The following is a 14579-nucleotide window of genomic DNA, read 5'->3' on the forward strand; positions in this document are numbered from 1 at the left end:
GTGTGTGCTGGTATGGAGCAGCATTCGTAGGTGTGAGGGAGGTGATTGTCTCACCCTGCTCTGCCCTTGTAAATTCAATCTAGAATACTGCAACCAGACCTGGGGCACCCAGCACAAGAAAAATGAATGAGGAGCTGTTGGAGTGGCACAGGATGCCCAGGTGAGAGGCAGCCCTGCCCACAGCAGAGGGTTGGAACTAGATGATCCTTGAAGTCCCCTCCAAAACCAAACCATTCTGTGATAAAACTCCTTTTAGATCCATTCTCAGTTTAGTTCCACATCACCTTTGGAAGCATTTTCAACAGGATTTTTATGGAACTGTGGCATATCAAATTTTACCTGCTTATTTTGTGTTTGTTTACTTGTTTTTCCCCCTCAATACAAATACAGGTATTTAGAAAGTTGGTCTGACTGCACGATTCCTTGTGGACCAAGACTGAAAACATGGGTAGTTGAAATGATTTTGATATCTTCAAAGACGCATTCCAGTATACAAATTATGGGCTTCAAGTGGCAATTTTGTATGACAAAGTAGTGTTGGAATGCAGTGCGTCAGGAAAATGAAACACTGATTAGAGTATCTGTCCTTATAAGCTTTATTTACAATGTTTTCAAATCCACCAAATATGATATACTTAATAACCTATATATTTAATTCCTTTAAAAAGCTAGTTCACCAGACTTCACTGGTCTCCCATCTTTGCTGCTTACAAAAGCAGCAGAAGTCTTACCCAAATCATTTCTGTTTTCCACTCTGAAATTTAGATTAGTGGAAGAACACATTACTTCCATTCAAAACTTCCATTAACAGACCAGTAGCACTTCAGCATGAGGTTTAGGGAAGGCTTAACTCTTAGCTTTCTTTGTTAGTGGAAGTAATTTACCTGTGCGTGATAGACTATGCGCTGCATGGTAGAAGTCAAATAATTGTAAGACATGACTGAACTAATTAGCAATGCACCTAATTAAGGTGAAAAGATCTCTATCTTCCGCTCTTAAAAGCAAGCCTTAAACTGAGAGCATACCTTATTTTGCCCTGCAAAATGAGAAAAGCTGGTAATTTAGTGAGGCAAGTAGTAAATTCTAGACAGTGTACTGCCCACTGGCAGATTCCATAATATATACAGAGCTAATAAGTAATATTTCAACTGCAGCACCTGACAAAAATACTCACCTTAGGTGTCTTATGGATTTCTCAAAAATAGGAGAAAGAATAAGTTAAATTTGACAAAGATCATGTTTCAAAACTCCTGGTTAGAGATCCTTTTTCATAGCAAAATTAAATAGATCCATAAACATGCAGTCTCTTCAGTGCTTTATTTTATGGTGGTCACATTATTAATACAGTCAAATTGCAAACATTATTCAAGTGACCTCAAATTCTTCTTGAGCAGAGTTCTATCTGTCTTCCAGGCAAATACAGAATCATAATTAATATGAAGGCAAACAAAAAAGTGCTATGTTATTGTATCAGATCAAAGAGAAAGCTGGAAACAGAATCCTGACTTCCCATTCTAGTCCAGCACTTGTCCTGCCTAACAGTGTAGATTGACACAGCCAACACAGCTGTGTCTTTGATCATCTAATTGATTCCAATATATACTATTGGAATTAATATTATTTAAAATAATTAGAAATTATGAATACAATATAATTATAAATAAAATGTTATTAAAATATTAATGCCAATCATTTTCTAAATGTTCCTGTTGTTAAAAAGCTGAAACACAAAACTGAGACATCCAACTTGCATTTTTTCAGGGTTGCGCTATTTCACAACCCATTATTTTAATTTCTGGAAGTGTTTGTGCAGCTTACTGGAGGTGTATCTCAAAGGACTAAATATATACATAGCTGAGCTTATGGGATTAAAGCAGTGCAGCAGCAAGCTGGAGTATAACGTCTCCAGTGCTGTACCTTAGAAACAGTACTTGAAAATCCCTCAGTACTCAGTAAGTTTGTTGACATACCAGACAGTGCTGGGTTTTTGTTGCTTGTTTTGAACTCTCTAGAACTTCTTGTTTCATAGGTATGGTAGAAAATCAGACTACAATCTCTGAAAGAAAAATAATTTAAAAAAGAATAAGAAAAATTAAAACAGAAGTGGTTACTCATCTTCATCTTTTTAATTAAAATTTCTACAGCCTTCTTTTAGCATTTTTTTCATACATGTTCTTTTTGCTGTTCTTTAGCCTTAAGTACAAATGAAAGCCTAGTGATTATTCTCTATCTATATATAGCTGCAGTACCTGTCTATAGCACAAGGAAGAGTTTATAGAAAGAATAATCCTTTTATCTTGGCATTAAAATACACTTGACATTAAAAAGGGGCTTTTAATATAGATGGACATCTGCTGATAAAGCAGTATATAAGAAAAAACCAAACATGTGCAAACCTAATGGTAAGAGTTCAAAATTAGGGCCTGATCTTCCAGAGTTTGTAATCCTAGCTATACAGTGTAGTCTGTACTGGGATGTGAACTTTAGAGCAGAGCAGGGTAGACAAATGCTGCAAGAATCTGGATTGAGAGAAGAGGCTGCCTCAAATAAGTTCACTGAGGCAAGGACAGGTACTTGCAGCAGGGAGGTGACCCAAATAGGTGATCCTAGGAGGTGGAGCGATACCATTGGAACATCTGTGCCATATCTAGAAGTTGACTGCAGCATGTGAGTAACATCTGAGCTCTAGTACATCTGGTATATGTACAAATAACTATACTAGATGCAGGTGTAATTCATCTCACCTGAATAAGGCATTTAAAAGTTAAACACTTAAGACCAATAAGATGAATTAGAGTGCTTGATGTTTCACTATTGATTGGGTTATAAGCTGGCTTGATAATTAACTTTTAGATGCCTAAGTGAGATCACAGGAATTTCATCTTGTCTATAGAAATCTGGTGGATCTGTCACACACTTAGTCAGCAGATGGCCATTGATTTCTCTATGGCACCTGTTAATTACTAAATAGAGTGAGTAAAATAAGTGATGATACATATTTGCACCAGCTGACAATATACCTGCCCTGGATATACAAATACAACTCCAGGAAAGCTTGAACCTTAACCGTGTAAATCTAAATCAGACAAGTGTTACCAACTTTTGTAACAATAAACCTGTGAAATTCACTAGTGATAGGACTTCATTTTATAGGAATTGTTCTCCACAGAAGTTTAGCAGCTCCATGTGCAGGATTTCAAGCAAACCTTGAGCAATGAGCCTGTCATCAACCTTGGCTGAAGAAATATAAAAGTTGATGTGGAAATAAATAGACAAAGAACAGTACAAATAAGCTGATTTATATGGTTCAGGGTCTAATAAATAGATTTAAGTTCATTATTTGACCAGAATGACAATTTGCTTATTATTGTGTTTTACAGCAACATGCTTTCAGCATTTTTTTAAAGGTACTAAAAAAAAATTAGCTGGAAAATGCAGTAAAGAATCACAAGCATTATTTTGAGGCTGGAAGGAAAGTGTAGTATGAGGTAAAGAGCTCAATGTGCTTTAAATAACAAGAAAATGGAGAAGTAATTCAGGTACATAGGCTCCTAAATGGGAGAACCACCAATTATTTCCACTAACTATGAGGACATTCCAACAACTGCCAAGTGGTGGCTGAAGCAACACATTCAAATGAGAGAATTCTGTGATGCATGGGAGGGTTGTGACATCAGCTGTTCACTGACAGATTTGCCAGCTTGAGATGCTGAACTAGGGACACCTCATTATGTACTGTTTGGTATACCTGTCATACAACTGCATCTCATATGAACTCATGTGGGAATTTAAAATCTAAGGAGCAAAACAAGGCTTGAACCACACTGTAAAGAGAGCTCTCTCCTACCTTTTTGTCCACCCTTATTAAAGGATGTCTGAATCAAAGGATTGTGATAACGAGAGTTGCTCTGCTCTTGAGGTGCTAGATTTCAAGAATGCTTTAAAGCAGTTTCAGAAACTAGTTGAAAGAATAGTAATACAGAAGAAAAAGGAAAGATTAGGCGGGTACACTAATGATGATGGTAAGAGATACACTTTCTTACTGAGTGATATGTAAAAATTTTCACATCAATAATAGGTGTCATACAAACAAGACTGTAGGAAAAATATCAAACATATTCAAACTGAGACTTCATGACTTGCCCTGTGAAAGTGATTTTAGTCTCCTTTTATGGCCTATGGTAAATTATATTTATAAAGTCATAATAATTGCTAATGAAATATAATTCACAGAGTTGCCATATACACAGATTGGCACTTCTATGGCATTTCCACTGATCTGTAAGAGTACGTAATATTATGTAAATCCATTGTCTTGATTGTAAACAGTTAGGACAAAGTTTTGCTTTTTTTTTCTCAATGCAAGTGACTATTGCCTGAAAGAACAGATTTTATCCTAGGTCATTTTAATAGGATTGTATATAAATTATGGAGTTAAGAGAAGACAATAACTTTTCTTTTCCTGTTTCCTATTGTGTTCTGCAAAGTGGGTGCTTTTGGAGAGTAGGTTGAACATCTTTTTGGCAAAATGCTTTAGTGGATACAGTGCGAGGAGCTGAAACTTGCATGTTACTGATGTTGAAAGAGAAAACAGGAGCTAGGGAAGATAAGGACAGAAGATGTAGCTTCACAGTTTTTAACTCTGGATGTTGTTCCTCCAATACAGATAAAATAGATTATGATGAGTTCTATAGAACCACACAGACACTTTTTGGTCCAGAAGTCAAGGAGCATAACATTAAGGCCTTTTTCAGGAAAGTAAGCAGCAATCCTGATGCAAGGACAGAATGGTGTGAGGTAAGGATTTTTAATATTTATTAAATATAAGCAACTCTATTGCCATACCACCAACATTCACCTCTGACACTGTGGGCCAACATAATAAAACAGGAGGCATTATTTTTGGGGCAACCCTGATATATCACCTGAGTTTTCAAATCAAAATTATGCTACGCTGTTCATATGAGTTTGAGGAAGCTGTCCTCTGTTCTAAGATGCTTGAACTTACTATGTTGATGTACATGAATGCATGTTGAAGAATAATCTGACTGAATAAAATCCTTTTTTCTGCTTGTTTTGTGAAAGAGCACAGAGCTGTTTACCAGAGCTGCTTACCCTGAAGCAATGTTTGATATACTAGATTCCTCACATGGCAGCTGGATCTGGAGCATGGACCTGAGGCTAGAAATCAGTACATCCAGTCATGAACTACTTTACTGATACACATTTGCCTCAGGCATTGCAATAAAATGCAAGAAATATTATCACTACAGTATGCAGTTTGTGCCCTGGGGATAGGTCTAACTTTAGCTAGACCATCATAAATTCTTTTTCTCCCTCATCTCCTTCCTCTTTACTCAGAGATAAATCTACACCTTACTTTAGGTGGAAGACATTAAGAGCTATACTGCCATTTTAGTAGAGGGTTTTGTAACAAGAGCATTCTTCCTTATTGAATTCTGTTGTAATTTATTTTTCTGTCTCTAATGGTAAATAGCAAATTCTGAAGAGAAAAAAAAAGAATGTAATAATGAGGTAAGTATGAAACAGAATCTGATTTACCCCCTCCCAGCTTCTGGTGGCATATAGCTTAAGGATTTTCTGTACCAGATTTTTCTGTACCAGATTTACAGCTACAGAACATGCTTAGTATTCTCCAATAGGATTTTTATTTAACTGTTCATAAATTACTTCTGCATTTGTACAAAAGAGATATTTCTATAGTATCCACAACTTTATTCATTTTGTGAAGTACTTTACTTTGTTTCTTTTAGAGATGGTGGTCTATTCTCCCTGTATTTTGCTTGCCTGTTTGTTTTAATGTATTTTCTTTTGGGGAGAGAAGTATTTCACACAAAGTTGCTAGAACTTCAACTTCCCTTACAGATAAACTTCCATTAGTACATGTACAAAGGTCAGACTACTTACATCGCTCTGAAGTCTGACTCTAATTCTTTTTAACTTGAAGTGACCTTACCCAGCAAAGTTTGAAATACAATACTACTTCATTGAAAAGCTGCAGTGAATTTTTCAAATTTTAATCTTGTTTAGTAGGAAGTTTGTTAGTGATACGTATCATCAGCTATATATACATTATGGAACACATCAATCTAAGCTCTGTTCAAAGGTAAGAATTTCTTACAAGTAGTGTGGATATAGAGAAAGAGATGAAAACTGTGTATAATCAATAAATATACAGATGCTATAATTATGAAATAAACAAGAGAGTTTGGCTAAGCAGGTTAGTAAATCACAAATAAAAAAAATAAAAAAATAAAAAAAACAGAGTACTTACCCTTATGCTAGGCTCACTGTAAAACTCCAAAGAGATCCTTCCCCACTGGTAGTCAGCTCTTAAATGCGTCTAGGAGAGGTGCAACCAGGCTCCACCCCTTCCGGCAGCACAGGTGAATTGCCTTCAGCTGTGCTCTGTGGCTGACTCATGGCTCGCCTCAGGTGAACCATCAGAGGTTCAGGCCGTGATTCAGCAGTTCTCATACAACTGAATTTAGAATTCTGCAAATTTAGCTTACACTGAAACAACATTGTATTGGTCATCTGATAGTCATCTGAGCCCAATTTACATCAGCTGTAACTTGAATATTAGCTTCTGATCTACTGTAATTGTGGTAAAATCCTTTCTGACATGAATGGAACAAAACAGATATTTCCAGACTTATTGGAATGGTTTCTACTAAAATAAAAACAGGCCTATGATGTTTGATGGTGGGTCTTTTTTCTATCCTTTTTTTCTCTGTCAAACTACAGTTTCACTTTGGTTCACTGAATCTTGGAGAGTTATAAATATCAGGAATTAAGTCAGTGTTCTTTTTCTTCTAACTATGCTAAGGGTTTATGACTGTAGCTACGCTGCAGCTCTATGGTCTCCTTATCTTTTTTCAATTCTCAATATTTAAAGATGTGTGTGTTTATGCACTGGTAGCTGTATGGGAACTGCTGAGTCACGGCCTGAACCTCTGATTGATCACCTGAGGCGAGCCATGAGTCAGCCAGAGGAGCACAGCTGAAGGCAATTCACCTGTGCTGCCGGAAGGGGTGGAGCCAGGCTGCATCTCTCCTAGACCTATTTAAGAGCTGGCTACCAGTGGGGAAGGATCTTTTCTGGAGATTGCTTCTGCTGGTGTTTTGTGAGTGAGCCTAGGATAGGGGTAAGACTTCTATTTATTCACTTTTGTTATTGTAGTCTACTTTGCCTAACTCTCTTGCTTATTTTGTGATTATAGCATCCTAATATTCTTTGATTATACAGTAGGGAAGATAGGCTTATTTATTTTTTTTCCACTTATATTTTTAGTTCCTCCTCTTTTCTCTTTTTTGAAGCTGGCTGTATTTAGCTTCATGAGCTTAAGTCGTATTTGCTTTTCTTCTCTTCATTAGGCTTTACATTGCTTTTAAATGAAACTTTTATTTAAAGAAGCAAGCTTTCTGTTTTGCCTAGAGAAAACTATTGGAAAGGTAACTGTGCTTGTGTAACTGAAAGCTATTCTGGGTGTTCTGCTTGAAACCAGTTGTTTGAGAGAGATGGTGACAGAAATAAATAAGTCTCCTCTAATTGATACATTCATTCTTATAAAGTTCATTAAACTGCTAATTACATTAGACAAATCACATTCCTGACTTGCAGCTTGAACATGTTAATTACCCTCATGAAAAATGGAAGTAGCCTTGATCTTGCTTTAGCTTCCTTTTCATCGCTTATTTTTTCAATTGTATCATCAATCTTGATTACTTTCTGTAACTTACCCAATATCTTACCCAATATTCATCACATCTTTTGTGATCTATGCTCTAGTTTTCAAACTTTATTCTACAAGGACTTAATTTCATCCTGTTCTCCTGAATTCTCCTGCTGTTTAACACTGAGCATTTCATTTATCTTGAAAGCCAAGGAAGAAGCATACATGTCACTTCATTCTTTTGATATTCCTCTCTCATCATCTCTGTCTCTCTCCCTTCCCAGAACTCTGAACTCTGACCATTTTCTTTTCTTCTTGCCCTCACAGTTATAAACTTTTCAAATTTACTTCTCCATATCTGGTACCTCTTTAGCTTGACAAAATCTGCAGAATTTATTTCCATTATTTAAAAAAGCATGGCCTTATGCAAGTGTTCCATTCCTTTCTCTTCCAGATGTTTCCCTTTTTCAAGTACCTTCATTTTCAAGAGTTTCTAGCATTCTCCACAGCAGTATACCTGTACTCAGATGGTACTTTCCTGTGAGGAAAAAAAATTAAAATCTTCTATTTAGTCATGTTAGAGTTTACTGTTAGGCATTCAGTGGCTCTAAAATATATCCTAGTCTAACAGCTATCATTTATCAAACCTCTGCATTTCTTCCCTGAAGGTGGTTGACCCTTTGAAAGCTCTATTTTTAGTGGCAAACATAAAATATATGTAAATTGCATTTTGCCTCATATTGTGTGTTCTTTGTCAGTCTCTGCTTATGGGCTGTGCACTAGTTGAGATCCCCTGTCTCCATGTTGGAGTCAGCAGAAGCCATTTATGCTACTCTGAGGTATTTCTTAAATCAGAATCCTAGAATCCTTAGAGTTGGAAGAGACCCCTGAAGGCCATCTAGTCCAACCCACTTGCATTGAACAGGGACGTGCACAGTTAGATCAGGTTGCCCAGGGCCTGATCCAGCCTCACCTTGAGAGTCTCCAGGGACAGAGAATTCACCATGTCTCTAGGCAAACCACCCTCACTGTAGAAGACTTTTTATTAATACCCAACCTAAATCTAACTTCTTTAAGTTTAAAGCCATTTCCCCTTGTTCTGTCACCACAACCCCTGCTAAAGAGATAGGCCTTTTTAGGGCAGTGTTCTGCCTGCTGAGCAGAAATCAGATGTGTCACTGTCTGATGTCTGTAAGAGGCAGGATAGGGCACACCTGGGCATCTCACTTAGAGGGCTACCACCTCTGTTGGCCTTAGGTCAAATACTATGCTGGCCCAACCACACCATCAAGACTCAGGAGTGACCTCATATCAGGTCAGTGTACTACTTAAAAAAAAAAAAAAACTCTCCTACCAAAAACTTAGTCCTGAGAAAGGTGAAGAGCCTGTTCTCCTTTGCCTGGAAAAATGGGAACGTGCTAAAAATGCAAAATGTCATTCTTAACTTCTAGAAAGATGAGAGGAATGATCAAGGGAACTAGAGGCCTAACCTCAATCCCTGATGAAGGTGATGAAACCACTAATTCTAGAAAATATGTGCAAGCACATAAAAGATAAGAAAGTGATTGGGAATAGTCAGTATGGGCTTCCAAAGGGGAAATATAGAAATTGCATATAACCAACTTAATAGGCTTCTACAATGGCATGACTATCTTGGTGGATAAGCAGAGGGCAGTGGATGATGTGTATCTTGACTATAGTAAGGATTTTAATGTTGTCTCTCATGACATACTCTTAGTCAAGCTGACCAAGGATGGGTTAGTGGGCAGGGAGACAGAAAGAATACTAGCTGAATTTTTCAGTGGTTCAAAATCCAATTAAGGCAAGATGATATTGATGTATGTGCCAGGGGTAAGTATTGGTAAATATACTATTTAATATCTTAATTGATGACGTAAATGATAGGAATTCCAGGTGTGCACCTGTTGCGGAGATGCATTCAAACATGAATCTGTAGTTCAGATTCATGTTTGGAAACAAGATGGAAAGATAAGGTGGTGTTACAACAAATTAAACAGAGGAAAGTAAAGGATTGTAATGGATGATGCATTGACTGATATTTTCTGATAGATTATAATTGTGTACATAGTAAGGAGGGTGCTATGAAGTGAAAGAGAGACTAATATTCTTCTGTAAGAATATGCAGAATACTTTTTGTTGAAAGATGTACACGTGAATTGCTCAGATAAGAAAATAGAAAGTTCAGGTGTATGAAAAATATTGAACTAGAAAAAAGTGTGAAGTTTTGTCTTGCATACAAATGGGCTTTGCTTTCAGAGCATGTTAAAGGAATTGACCAGATGATGTCCATAATATGACAAAAGAGATGAAAAAGTATCTCTCTGTACAACTATAAAGGGCTGACCTCATTTCCTGAGGAGATGACTAACCTACACTTGGGTACAGGGATTGAGTTGCTGAGAGCATTTCAGCTGAAATGTTTTGCCATCCTGGGAGAAATTAGCTACCAACCTGCATTTCCCCTCCAGGAATCTTCATTACCATTACTACAAATAAAACATCGTCAGGCTGAGGGAAATAGTTAAAAAAAAAAAGTTTTAAAAAATGTTCTGTATACTTTTTTGTTTTCTCCCCCAAGCAAACAGCAATCTATGGATCTTGAGGGAAAAGCTCTTCTATGTTGGCTAACCACTATGCTACTTTGAATCAGTTTACAAATGTCGTGACTTTTGTTTCATCTGCTTCCTCCAGTCTTTCATTCTAGCTGAAGTCTAGCTCAGGAAGCACAAGTAGATAAAAATGGAAAAAGGAAATGGAAAATGACTGCTTACATGCAATCATAGCAAACCAAACTGGTAGTAATAGCTTTATCAATTAGACTGTTTTTATTCCTGGTATCCTGTTTATTCTGGCTTCTTCCCAAACATTGATGAGAAGTTGTGCCTGACTAGCAGATCTCTGCAATCTAAAGTCATATTGACAGCTAATAACTGAGAGGAATACTGGAGGGAAATTCCTTATTCAGGAATTTGAAATGATAGAAAAATGACACACAGAAATTGACTATCTGTATATAAACAGATGTTCCAGATGTAGTATAGTTTTAAACTGTTAGTTTTGTTCTATTTTGTTTTGTTCAGATTTTTGGCTATTTCATAGGAGGAAATGGTGCTATGCCTTCCCATTTCAAAGAAGAAAACACAGTTTTCCTTACATCCGAAAAACAGCAGATTACTTATCCAGGTAATCATCTTGTGTTTAAAACAGAAACTCCCAAAATGTGTCTGCTCAGTGCTCCCTATTGCACATCTTATTGAAGTTACGGTGATAAAATCTCACGGTTGCTTTTGTTTACTAATCATGCTGCTTCTTCTTGTGTGTTCCAGAATAAGTTTCTTACTAAGGTGCCTGAGCAGTCCTGAATCATTTTGAAATTACTAAGGTGTCTGACTCAGACTATTTATTTGCCTTTTGTGTTTTTTAAAGAAATATATTATGTATACATATATTCTAGAAAGAACTAGCAGATGGATGATGTATTAATGCTATTTTAAAGTGCAACATGATTTATAAAATCGAGTATAGAATAATATGGCTATGTTTTACAGTCTTGAAATTGGTGCCAATAATGTATTTCAGGGAGATAAAATGTTCTTGGTACATGGTTTGATTTGTTTAGTATTATGGGAGGTTTTTTTGTATGTACTGTATGTAGAGCTTTCTGTCTGTGAGATGAAGAGTCATCTTATGTCTTTCACAGTTGTCAAGGAACGAGATATGATTACAAGTATAGTGAAGGTGCCCCATCTGGATTTCACTGTAACATCCTCTCAGAAAGGAGTGCTAACTATTTTTAACAAGAAGGTAATTCTGACTCAAACTTGTTCTACTAGGTAGTATATACATGAACTGAGTGAACTGTGATCCAGAGTGCAAACTTACCCATAAAAAAGCCAGATATCTTTTTTAAGTTAACTTTGCCTATACTTTTAAATACAGTGGGAAATGTACATTGTTATTTTTAATTATAATCCTACTCAACAATCCATAAAAGATAAATTGATAAATAGAGTAAACAAATAAGTAAATAGAGATTGCCAATAAAAAAATGAGTAGAAGTCCCTTCAATATAAAATCTGCCTTTTCTCTTTTTTTATTCTTAAATTCTACATATGCTATATTTGTCACTGTGTGTTGCATACACAGTGGAAACCAGTGAATTAACTGTTTTCTGCAGCTACTGGGAATATTTAGAATGTGCAGAAAGATTTTTTGGTAGTTTGCAAGAAAGACTTATTCTATACAGTAAGCTCTTAAAGCTTGAATTTTGTCAGTCTTCATGACACTGCTTCACAGTCACTCCTCTTGTCAGCAAATTGTAGAGAAACCTGTACCATTTTAAGTAGAAGTTCAGGTTCAAGATCATTTTAAAGTACATTTTGTAGATGAGTCTCAGATGATATTACTATTTAAACATACAATCCTAGCTGCCATGAGGTATGTCACAGTTCTATGTTCATTGGCACTTTACATTTAAACAATTTTAATGACTAATTTATTAAAAGCTTTATCAAACAATGCAGTAAAGCTTTTAAATGGCAATAATATTTTCTAGGGGATCAGCTAATTAGTGTATAATGCTTCTAACAGCAGCTCGCAAAGCAACAATGTTCTCCTGTGGATGATTAAACAACAAAGCAATACTGCAGTTTTGGTAAATACTGAAGTAATTTGTTTGAAAGCCTAGTTCTTTGTCCTTCAGAGACTTATCCCTCTTGCATACCTACAAAAAAATAATTTCACAAAGTACAATGTTAAAATTAGTTTCCTTTCTCCCTCCCCCACCTCCTCCAGCCCTCCAACTGCTTGAAGTTCTGAATTGCTGCTTTCTCATAGTCTGGACTGATGTCACTCTGACATCAGTGACTGCAGTGTAACTGATATTACACCCAGCTGCTTAACGCAGTGAATTACAGGAAACCTCAAATCCCATTTACAAATGGGATTTACATTCTGAAAATGATTAAGGCACTACGACATTTCAGTTGATCTGAGCAAATGACCTTTGACTTGGTTAAAATTGCTCTGATGCATCTTGATGCAAGCAAGAGAAAAATATAGCAGTTTAGCATTGCATTCACTTGAATCTTGTTACTAAGATATGACTTCATATCATAAAGCCAAATAAAGAATTAACACCTTTTACATCATTTTTCTTCAGTCAAAGGCCAAGGACTTAAAGTGTCCTGTCCTTAAGCCTCAGCTAGTGAGTTGTTTTGTCTAATCTGTCTTTTTAGCATGTTGATAAAGGACTATGAATATACTTGCCCTGAAGGTGCTGCTTGTAAGACTTCTGCTCAAAATATGAGCTCATGAGCAATGTATTGACAGACAATGAAACTTATTCTTGTCTAATTCTTGCACTTCTAAAGTACAGACCATTAAATACATGATCTTCTTGGGTTCATATATATCTGACATGAGTCAGTGTGTTCCATGTACATGAGTGATGAATAGTATTTGGTCTGATATAATCAGGGAATCTAACGTAAAACACACTTTAACTTTGCTACATCTGAGACATTTGACTATTATGAAACTTTTATATGGAGGAAAAGACAGGGCCATATTCTATTCATTCACACTAAAGAAAACTGATGTCCAGTGCAAATAAGCTTTTCACAAGATCAATTTAGTATTGTTTTATCTGCTCTTTGGAAAGCACATATAACTAGTTTTTAATTGATACTGTGTGAAATCTGAGAATACCTTAAAAAGATAAAAAAAAACCCAATTCACATATTAAGAATAAGAGCAAGAAAGATTTTGTACCACCACACTGCTTTTCAGTGTAGTAAACTTCAGTTTAATGTGAAACTTGTTTAACAGTACTCTATTTGAAGACCATCCTTGGTAACACTGTGCATCACACCTTTGTGAGAAGAAATACCATGATCCCTGCTTCTCATTTTATGAAGTGAGGAATTGCTGGGATAGGAATGGGGCACTACAGATGTATTATGGATGAGGAACATGGGCAAGAGGTGAAAAAGCATCTACTAGTGTTTCATGAGTGGGAAAAACTGCTTTTGAAAACTGAACATGGAGCTAGAAGACAAAGAAGATGACCCTGTCTCTGCTGTACAATGGCACCAGATATGCCTATGTCCCTGTGACTTTCAACATATTAGTTTCCAAGACATACACTGGGCTGCCTGATAATAGTTAACGCTGAAAGGTGCTATATCAATATGGTTATTTCTATTTGCAATGTAAGGTGTTGTCTCTACCTGGCTGGCACAAGTTCACATAATCTGGGCCAGAATCAGCTTGTGTTTCTGTATCCCACATCCTATCTCTCATGGGAGTTATGGCTGTGGAAGAACATTATAAGTATGATTTCATTAGAAAAACAGTGTATCTGTACTCCACTATTAAAAATTGTTTTTTCCTTGTTGCTCAGCCAAACATCATAAATGTTAAAAACGGACGAAGTGAAGTAACTGCGATAGGAGAATCTAAGTTCCTCACTTTACATATAGAGGAATCGTCAGTAGGTTTAAATACCTTTCTCAGATGTTAACTGCAAACTCTTTCTATTGGCTACTTAGCTTCTGTTCTGCCTGTGATACAGCAGAGCTGTTTTCAGACTTCTAGTTTAAATGCTAACAAGTTATTATTTTTATTTTCCAGATGAAAGTTCTGGCAACCACCAGTGTTAAAGTAAGTTCATTTTCCTCCTTTTAAATCATTTGAAGTAGAATTCAATAATTGTTATGGTGAAATAATCGGAGACTGAGTATCGTTCGGTATGTCTTCTGACCTTGAGACTTCTGTGTAATCTGACTTGGGGTACCATTGGGTGAACACACTCAATTTTTTCCTTTCAGTTAAACAAGCGTTTATGTAACCTGATTTATT

General features: G+C 36.3%; 1 protein-coding gene across 1 annotated transcript in view; it reads left to right on the plus strand.

The window, feature by feature from the left end:
- The first annotated feature begins 4560 nt into the window (after window positions 1-4560).
- The window catches only part of WDR64 (WD repeat domain 64), a 61279-nt gene continuing 51260 nt past the window's right edge, over window positions 4561-14579 (plus strand). Inside the window, exons 1-4 of the mRNA XM_048937762.1 lie at window positions 4561-4797; window positions 10799-10901; window positions 11419-11522; window positions 14352-14381. Coding sequence (XP_048793719.1) covers window positions 4567-4797; window positions 10799-10901; window positions 11419-11522; window positions 14352-14381 — 468 coding nt within the window. The 5' untranslated portion in view covers window positions 4561-4566. The remainder of the gene's footprint in view (window positions 4798-10798; window positions 10902-11418; window positions 11523-14351; window positions 14382-14579) is intronic.

Source organism: Lagopus muta, chromosome 2 (genome assembly GCF_023343835.1).
Source record: "Lagopus muta isolate bLagMut1 chromosome 2, bLagMut1 primary, whole genome shotgun sequence".
NCBI lineage: Eukaryota > Metazoa > Chordata > Aves > Galliformes > Phasianidae > Lagopus > Lagopus muta.